General features: G+C 36.7%; 1 protein-coding gene across 1 annotated transcript; it reads left to right on the top strand.

Moving 5' to 3' along the window:
• The first annotated feature begins 6,108 nt into the window (after positions 1 to 6,108).
• Positions 6,109 to 8,752, top strand: LOC121209790 (CBL-interacting protein kinase 23-like). Its single transcript, XM_041081276.1, has 5 exons — positions 6,109 to 6,294; positions 7,450 to 7,513; positions 7,704 to 7,774; positions 7,900 to 8,007; positions 8,533 to 8,752. Exons 2-5 carry the CDS (start codon positions 7,471 to 7,473, stop codon positions 8,626 to 8,628), a joined length of 318 nt encoding a protein of 105 aa, XP_040937210.1. The 5' UTR covers positions 6,109 to 6,294; positions 7,450 to 7,470; the 3' UTR covers positions 8,629 to 8,752.
• The last annotated feature ends 1,149 nt before the right edge of the window (positions 8,753 to 9,901 follow it).

Here is a 9,901-nt window from a genome sequence, read left to right as displayed (position 1 = left end):
TGACATTTCTAGGATATGTAGTTTCTACGGAGGGGATTTGAGTGGATCATTGTAAGATTGAAGCTGTGTTGGATTGAAAAAAGTCAAAGAGTGTGTCTAAAATCCGTAACTTTCTAGGGTTGATAGGATATTATCGACGTTTCGTATAAGGGTTCTCTTTGATTGCTGCTCCGATGACTAAGTTACTGTGAAAGGGAGTTTCTTTTGTATGGACCGGTACACAGCAGGAGAGCTTTGAGAAGCTCAAGACCGTGTTAACTCAAGCACCTATTCTGATTTAGCCTGAACCCAGTAAGGACTTTGTGGTTTACAGTGATACGTCGCATGTGGGTTTGGGTTGTATCCTGATGCAAGACGGTCAAGTTGTTGCTTATGCATCTCGTCAGCTCAAGACTCACGAGACAAATTATCTGACGCATTATCTGGAATTGGCAGCAGTGGTATTTGCTCTTAAGATCTGAAAGCACTATCTGTACGGTGAGAAGTATACCATCTACACTGATTACAAGAGCCTCAAATATCTCCTCACTCAGAAGGAGTTAAACCTTAGGCAGCATCGATGGGTTGAACTGCTTAAGGATTATGACAGCAGTATTGAGTATCATCCTAGTAAGGCCAATGTGGTGGCCGATGCGTTAAGTAATAGAGCTATGACCGAATTAAAAGAGATGTTCGCTCAACTCAGCCTTTTCGACGATAAGGGTCTATTGGCTGAGCTGCAAGTAAGGCCGACATGGATGGAGTAGATCAGGGCTAAATAGAGGGAGATAAGTTTTTTGGGTTGAGGTTTCATCAGATGAAGAGTGGGGTTACTACGAATTTTGGGATTAATGATGATGGGGTCTTGTGTTTCCGGGGACAGATCTGTGTACTGAATGATGGTGACTTGCGACAATCGATTCTGAAGGAGGCGTATAGTAGCCCTTATGCTATGCATCCTGGTGGGAACAAAATGTACCGAGATTTCTGAGAGTTGTACTGGTGGCCAAGTTAAAACGCGAGATTATCGACTTTGTTGCTCGCTGTTTAACTTGTCAACAGGTCAAGGCTGAGCATCAGTTACCTTCGGGTTTGCTGTAACCGATTAAGATACCAATATGGAAAAGAGAGCGAGTAACGATGGACTTCGTTAGTGGGTTGCCTCTAACATCCACTAAGAAGGATTCTGTTTGGGTTATCATGGATCGATTAACCAAGACTACACATTTCATTCCTGCTAGGACAGACTTCTCCCTACAGAAGTTGGCCAAACTTTACATTTCTGAGATAGTGAGGTTGCATGGGGTACCTGTCTCGATCATCACTGATAGGGATCTTCAATTTATGTCTCGGTTCTGGCAGAAGCTTCATGAGGCTCTGGGATCAAGGTTAGACTTCAGTACTGCTTTCCATCCTCAAACAGATGGTCATTCAGAGAGGGTGATTCAGATACTGGAGGATATGTTGAGGAGTTGTGTGATTGACTTCTAAGGCAATTGGGAGGAGTATTTTCCTCTAGCAAAGTTCACTTACAATAATAGCTATCAGTCTAGTATACAGATGGCATCTTATGAGGCACTGTATGGTCGTAAGTGTTGCACTCCCTTATGCTAGACTGAGTTGGGTGAGAGACATGTTCTGGGTCCGGAATTGGTATCTGAGACATGTTCTGACATACATAAGTCCTATGCAGATTTGAAGAGGAAGGACATCGAGTATTTTGTAGAGGACATGGTTTTCCTTAAGGTCTCGCATTGGAAGAAAGTTTTGAGGTTCGGTCGCAAAGGCAAGCTGAGCCCTCGATTTATTGGGTTGTACCGGATTCTAAAGCGAGTACGGCCAGTCGCATATCAGTTGGAGTTACCTCTGGAGTTTGATCGTATACATAATGTGTTCCACGTCTAGATGTTGAGACACTATTGCCTTGATCCCACACACATTGTGCCTGTGGAGGAGATAGAGGTTAGACCAGATCTAACATTCAAGGAGGAGTCGGTTCAGATCCTAGATCACGACGTTAAGGTTCTGCGTAGGAAATCTATCCTTTTATAGAAGGTGCTATGGTGGAATCATAGTTTTGAGGAGGCTAGTTGGGAGCCGGAGGATTCAATGTGTCAGCAGTATCCTCACCTATTCTGATCAGGTAAAATTCGATGAAGAAATTTTCTTTTAGAGGGTAGAGATGTAACGCCCCAAAATTTATATTTCTGATACTATTAGTATATGACACATAACTCTGTATCTGCTTCAGTGGTTAAATGTTCTGGGTGCATGTGAGAGGTCTCAAGTTCAAGCCTTGCATTAGGTAAATTTTGATATTTTTCTGAATAAAGGCTTAATCTGGTTCAATAGGCTTATGCTTAATTGTTGTTAAGTTTATGACAGAATCAACCTACTGGCCTAGTGGTTAAAAAGGAGTGTTGGAATAAGGGAGGTTTGGAGTTCGAGTCGATTCATGGGCGTTATATTTTTGCTTGGTGCCATGTAAGTGATTGAGTTGAACTCAAAGACTATAGTGGTTGAGTTGGTTGTGGAGTTAGTGGGAGGAAATCAAGGGGGGATAATATCTAGTTACACTCTTTTTGGAAAAAAAAACCTTTCGCTATTTTTCAGAAAAAATTCTAACATTCTCTCTATCTTTCTCTGTCGAATTTTTGAGTTGAATCTCCCTTTTCTCTTTTGAAAAAATCTGTTTTCCAAACCCTCATTTCTATCTCTTACTCAATCCGTTCTATAGTGCTACTGCAGTTTTTCGACATTTGGGACTGATTATCGTTCTTAAAAGAGTTAAGAGCCTGAGAATCACCGTTGTTCGTTGAAGGTTCTTGAGTGCTCAGAAGTGTTTCGACACCAAAAATGATCTAGGTGTGTACTCCAATTGCACAGAAAACAGGATTCAACGAAAGCTAAAAAGCTCTCTATCGACGCCGCACGGGCATATGGTCGCCCGTGTAGTAGGCTGTGTGGCAAGACATAGGCGTCTGATCGATGAACCAGGCCGTACGCGGGTGACACGGGCACAACGGACACAACCGTGTGATGGCTGGTGAGGCCGTGTGAGAGACACAAACGCGGCCAAATAGGCCGTGTGGGCCACACGGACGTGTGAAATTTTGGGTCAGGTCGTGTGGGCCACACGGGTGTGTGGGCCTACACGGGCATGCCACATGGGCATGTGAGCCTATTTTTTTGAAATGTACTGTAAGGTTGCATGGGTCGGCCAAGTCAAGTGTGACCTGTCATAGGGTCGGTAAGGATATCTTAGACCCATATTATTGTGATCTGATTATGTGATATATACACTAGCGTGTTATACTTAGCATGTTTATCTGTTCTATTCTGAATGTAAATGTATGACTATTAACCTGCATTATAGCATGCCATATTGTATGATAGATTGCATTAGGATGGGTTTGATGAAGTGAAGGAAGTATCTAAAAGGCTTCTTGAGCCTATTATCTGGCAGCTAAGCTGCATAATTATGACATGTGCCGCATTACGGTACTTTATGGTGTGTATGGTTGGATGGGTCGATTTTATCCCCATATTTGGTGTGCAGGGATATGTGGGTCAATTTTATCCCCATATGGTGTGTTGGGTTGGACGAAACTAGTGTGCAGGGTTGGTGGGCATGTTTCTGTTATTCTGATCTGTATGCATGATATATCTGATTTTGTTCTGAGTGAGCCAAGGCCCATACCGCATCTGTTAAGGGCTTTGGCCCGAATTATGATTGTATTCTGTGATCTGTCTGTATGCATGCTGAGCTATGGGGATGTACGCACTGAGTTTGCAAAAACTCAGCCCTTCTATTTTATCTGTTCAGATAACCCCCAGCAGTAGGCGGATCGGTACAGCAGAGGACTCGACGATGACCACGACCACATACATTTTGGTTTATGAACTTAATACTTTTGCTTTACTTAGTATTTTTGGGAGTTTTGATGTAATTAGGGACTTGGACTCTTGGTTTTAATTTGGGTTTTTGAACTATGATTTGGAACATTATCTGCAACACTAAAATATGGTTTTCCTAAAATAAACTAAGAGGTTTCGTAAATAAAAATGGGTTTTAAATATATATTGGTTTCAAAAGCTTCCGCGACAAAGACATGTATTCAAACAGTTTGATTATTTCACGTTTTTCTCGACCTAAGTTAACAGATTTTTTTGTATCAAAACGGTTTTCCAAAAACACTCTCATGTGACATTGCCAGATTCGGCCATAACGTTTGGGCCGGGTTTGGGGTGTTACATACTTGGTTATATATGATGATATGTCATGTATATGACTTGGTTTGGCTTGATTTAAATGCTTTGTTGTGGATTGTTGAAGTGTTAAAGTGTTAATGTAGGTGGAAGACAAATTGACTGAGAAATATGGCTAGAAAAGTAGTCTATTTGTCCACACAGATGCGTGTCTCAGCCATGTGTGACACATGACCTAGTAATACTGTCGTGTGTCCTCTATATTTAAAAATTTGTACATGTCAATATACTCAAAAGTGATCACACGTCCTAGTACACGGGCGTTGGCTGTGTGTCCCCTACATATTTTAAATTGCAAAACAGAATGCTCAAATTATTCACACAACCTGACACAAAGGTGTGTGGCTTGGCCGTGTGACCCCTGCACCTTATTTATGCAAATTAGTATGCTCACACGGCCTAGCACATGAGCGTGTGGCTTGCCGTATGACCCAAGTCAGAAAGCTCCCAAGTTTAGACACGGGCTGGGACACGGTAGTGTGACCCTAATTCAAATACCCAGACGACCTGAGACACAAGCGTGTCTCTTGACCGTGTGAACCACACGGGCGTGTGTCCCCTACACCTAAGAAAAGTTTTTATGTTTTCTAAAAAAATTTCTGAGTACCCAGTTTGGTCCTAACTTATTTCTAATTATGTTTTGGGCCTGGAGGACTTACATAAGGGACAATATGATTGATTTTGATTGGTTTCTGATATAAATGTTATATGATATGATTTATCTGTTTATTTGATCTGTAAATTTCGATAATGCTCTGTAACCCTGTTCCGACGACAGATATGGGTTAGGGGTGTTATAGTTCCAAAGTTTTAAAAAAATTTAGATTAGTCCTTAATCATACTCGAATCTATTAAATTATGTTTGAATGTTCGATTTAGTCTCTCATTTACTAATAACTTCTATTATGTATGAATTTGGATTAATTTGATGATAATTGAATTCAATATTATAATTTGTGTGTGAATATTCCAATATTTGTTGTAGCACTCCGTAATTTGGGTCTATAACTCCGTAACTGAGCTTCATAGCTCACTCCCTTTTTATTTACATCTCTACAGATAACCCACCAGGTTAGGATGCGGACATGACACTCAGAGGGTCTCGTCTCGGTTTAGTTTTAGTTGATTATATATTTTAGATTTATTATTATATCTTAATTATTCAGAGATTGTATTATTTTATTTTGAACTGTGGCATAAGACTTTTAAGTTTTATTTTCTTTTAGCATGCATGGCATTTAATATGAATTTCGAACTTTGAATTATGAACATTAATTAATTATGCATGAACTTCACTTTTTTATTAAAAACACAACTACTATCACTTTTCCGCTGTTAAATTATAATGAAGAATCATGGGTAGTAAATAAACTGGTAATTAACCTAGTTCTCTTCCAAAACTAACAAATGTTTTTAAAATGATTGTTTTCAAAACTTCGATAGCTTATTGAGTCATTTTGGTGACTAATGTAATCTTCCGAATTTGGGTCTAACAACTAATGTAATCTTTCGAATTTGGGTCTAATGTCTAGGCTGAGTTAAACAGATTACAATATAAATAGTCTCCAACTTTTAAAAATTTTCATTTTAAACGCCTGAAAAATAAAGTTCCCACACTTTGCACACTGTAATTGAAATTGTTAACTGATGTACCATATGAATTTTTTTTGTGAATAATAAAATTATTTATAAATTTCCAACTAAAGGTGCGTTTGTTTGCAAGGATTTGATTTTTTGGAAAATATTTTCCTGATTTTACGATATTTGGAAGCTTGAAAACATTTTATATTTGGAAAATATTTTCCAAAAATGACCTACAATTTGGGGAAAATGTCTTATCCTTTTAAATTCGGTAAGACATTTTCCAAAAAATAACACATTCTTCTCCCATTTCTCCTTCCTCTTCCCCTTCCCATTGGGTTGCAAATCAGTGCCATTGCCAGGTACCTTACCCCTTGCCCTAAATTCCTCAAGAGCTGCGCGATTTTGAAGAACGATGATGAGAAAGTTTGGTCAATGACCTTTTTCGGTTCCTCCGTCATCCAGGTAAGGCTTTTTCTTCTTCTTTCGTTCTTCATTCCTTTTCCTTGTTCCGTTCTTCATATTCTCTTCCAGGTAAAAGTCCGTCGCATATCTTCTCTTCTCAGCATATTATGTTTCATTTCCTCTCTTTCTCAGGCAAATCTACCATGAATTCTTCGCTGGGTCCGCTAGGTCTTGGCTTAAGACGATGATCGTTCTTTGATTTCTAGCATTTTTATTTTTTAGTTTATATTTATTTTGTGTTTCTGGAAACATTGATATTGAAGGGATCTTATTCCGAAATGCGGAACCCCCTTTGTTGTCTGACTTGTGTACTAGGAATTTTGTGAGTTAATTCCGTTTAAGATTGTTACTTATACCATATTTTGTTTTGGTTTTATTCTGTATTTCGATGTTTGATCCATCTTGCCATAAATTTGATCGTTTCTTGGGTTGGTGTGGGCAATTTGTTTCTGCTTATCATTTCATTTCAAACTTAAATCCAAAGATTTGCCCTTTTGACTTGATTTGATAAAAAAAAAGAACAAAAATCAATATGCTAGTAATATAAAGCTATTTGAGTCAATAGAGAAAGTGTTGATAGGTGGAGAGATGGCTCTAATGCATGTTTCCTAGAGTTTTTGCGGAATAGAAATTAGCTTGCAAAAGAAGGTATAATTCAAAGGTATAATTCAACTTAGTCAATACAAGATAATTTAGTTTATTTCTTTTCTTCTTTTCTTTATCAGGTTCTATTCCCCTCAATGCTATGTTACTCAACTCTGTGGTGAGTTTTAGATATGGGTATGAGTCTGACATGGGTTTGCTAAACATTTTCTAAGTTCCTTTGTTTAAGTGGAGGATCAATCCGCCATACTCATTTTTGAATATTTGTTGAGCACATATGTGGTATGCTTTATTTTAGGAAAAATGAGGAGTCCGGATAACATGTCCTCCAGTTTGGTGGCAATTATACATGTTTTATTTGTGAGCTTGACTTAATTCTGAATTGAGATTAACTTATTTGAATGTCTCTAATTTGGTTGCTTAATGTTTTACCCAAAAAGAAAAAAACTATTCTTCAAAATAGTATTAAGCGATGGATTTTTTTTACCTTATGAATCTTATTTATGTTTTACCTTATGCATGCTACATTTTTCTTTCTCTTTCCATTTGCAGATTAAATGATAAATTTCAACAATGAAACTCATCATACACCCAAATGTCATCCGCTTGTATGAGGTTTGGCACGAAGTTTTACTAGTTTAGTTACTTTATTGATCTCCATGCATTTTTTCCTTGCTTCTCGTTTGCTCTCTTTCAAATTTGACTTGCATTTTGTCAAAATAAGACTCCACTTGGCTTTTAAAAAATATTTTAAGTATGGTAAGGCTATATTTCTTGGTAAATTCTAGCAATATTCTTGGTACAAGTGATGGCTAGCAAGACGAAAATATACATTGTTCTGGAACTTGTGACTGGTGGTGAACTTTTTGACAAAATTGTAAGAAATTTGTGTTTACTCTTGGAATGTAAAAGTGCTTCAGGAATCAAATCTCAGTTGTGTATCAACGTTTTATTACTATATATTAATTTGGTTTTTATTGTCTTGTTATCTTCCTCTGCCAGGCAAGCAAAGGAAGGTTGAAGGAAGATGAAGCTAGAAAGTATTTTCAACAGCATATTAATGCTGTGGATTACTGCCATAGCAAGGGTGTTTACCATCGAGACCTCAAGGTACGGTATATATTTTGTGTTGATTATTTTATTGCTTATAAACGTTAAATATTTTAACAGTTTGTATCATTGGTGCATCCATCAATTAGTGTTGATTGTTCGATTCTACGTGATTGCTATAAATCATTTGCAATGTATTGCTTTAGAAGATACCTTGTTGCTTGCTTGGGTATGTTCATTTCAAAGACCTTGAACTTCAAATAAAGATTTTATTTTTTATCTCTGGATCAGCCTTTACGATATTTCATTTAGTTTACAGTTTTTGTGGTGACATTGTCTTTGTTATTTGCTTTGCTTATGCCCTTAAATTTGAATTTTAGACACCTAGATATTATTTTTAATGTCATTGAATAGTCATTTCAACACTATGCTTTTTCATATCTTTACTTTTTAAGAATATATAGGTTCTTCTGATGTCAACATATCATAATCATAATTCCCCTTAATGCACTAAAAGGAATATGTACTACTTTGTTAGTAAGTAAGGTATAAGATGTTGTTGAACTTTGGCCTGTAATGCAACAGGAAACCAGCAGCAAACCAGCATACAGACCAGCATCCAAGCTGAACCAGAGAAGCAGAAGCATTTTGTTTATTTTGTTCATTTGTAACTTGATTTAGTTCCTTTGTAATTTATACTTAAAGTTAGTAGGAGTAGTTGTTAATTTATGTTTGATGTTATAGCTGGTATGTCAGCTACATTTTGTGTGTAGCTAAGCTTTTTGTCATGTATTACTGAGAGCAGTTATACATTAGGTAACTACCATATTTCATTGTAACATAAATGCTTCTAAGGCAATGAAAAAGATTTGATTTTTGGAGATCAAATTCAATTTTCTTCTTGTTCAAACTATTTTGCATTCGTTTTTCTTTTTCTCCTTTAGTTTTCTGCTAAAAAAACCAACACATGTAATCCGGACTACTTATGTATATGGCATATAAATTTATTGGTATATGTAAAAACAGCTTTTCTGAAAAATATTTTTAAGAAATCTATCAAACAACAGAAAATATTTTACACATAGATTCATCTAAACATCAAAAAAATAAATTTTTATAAAAAAAATAAATCATTTTTCGAAAAACATTTTACTGACAAACAAATGGAGCCTAATATTATAAATTTTCAAGTCAACCTTTACAAGCACAACTCTTGTGTCATCTTCCTCAACTCTTCTTCTTCCAATCCTTTCATCCTTTTATGTTATCACCACTAAGAACAGAACTATTATGGCGATGCCCATGATCTTCCATGTTATCGCTACTTCTTTTGATTTATAGAACCCAAGCTTATGCATAGCTTTGAAAAAGAATTTGAAATTTTGCAAAAAGATTAGATTTTTATATTTTTTATGAGCAAAAAAATGGCAAACTAACTTGATGAGAAACATTCTAAAGCTGCAGAACCCAACTGGGACTTTATTTCCTAAGCAAATGAGGGATACCCATATAGGAAAGTTCTGATTTTTTTTTCTTCCTAAATCAACTGGAATTCAACACCAAAAGAAATAAATAAAAAAAATAAAGAGAAATGGAAGAAAATGAGGGAAACCCCATATGAGAAATGGGAATAAAATCTGAAAACCAAAAAGTTCTTAAGCAATGGAGATAAATTTGAAGAGGTGGGTTTTAAAGGGGGAAGGAAAATGTATTATAAGAGAATTCAAAGAAGGGATTCCCGAAATAAGTTATACCACAGAATCTTGAAATAATCAATGGAAAAATATAAATTCTCTTTATTTGCCTTGAAAGAGATCAAAATCCACCCATTTTCTTTTATTCTTTTTAGGAAAATATAAGTTTCACCCTCTCTCCTTACCATGTCCCCCCAGAAAGTTTCTTGTAGAAATTGCCATCTCTCTCAAAATCGATCCATGCTCTTAAATTAAGGAAA

This window comes from Gossypium hirsutum, chromosome A11, assembly GCF_007990345.1.
Source record: "Gossypium hirsutum isolate 1008001.06 chromosome A11, Gossypium_hirsutum_v2.1, whole genome shotgun sequence".
In the NCBI taxonomy this organism is placed as follows: domain Eukaryota; kingdom Viridiplantae; phylum Streptophyta; class Magnoliopsida; order Malvales; family Malvaceae; genus Gossypium; species Gossypium hirsutum.
The sequence above is the reverse complement of the archived record's forward strand: the minus strand, read 5'-3'. Positions and strand labels throughout refer to the sequence as shown.

Bases quoted from the DNA above. Each gene is read 5' to 3' on its own strand.
- LOC121209790 (XM_041081276.1), top strand. From the start codon at position 7,471: ATGAAACTCATCATACACCCAAATGTCATCCGCTTGTATGAGG. The intron at 7,514-7,703 runs TTTGGCACGAAG...TCTTGGTACAAG, and splicing joins TGTCATCCGCTTGTATGAGG to TGATGGCTAGCAAGACGAAA. The intron at 7,775-7,899 runs GTAAGAAATTTG...TTCCTCTGCCAG, and splicing joins GTGAACTTTTTGACAAAATT to GCAAGCAAAGGAAGGTTGAA.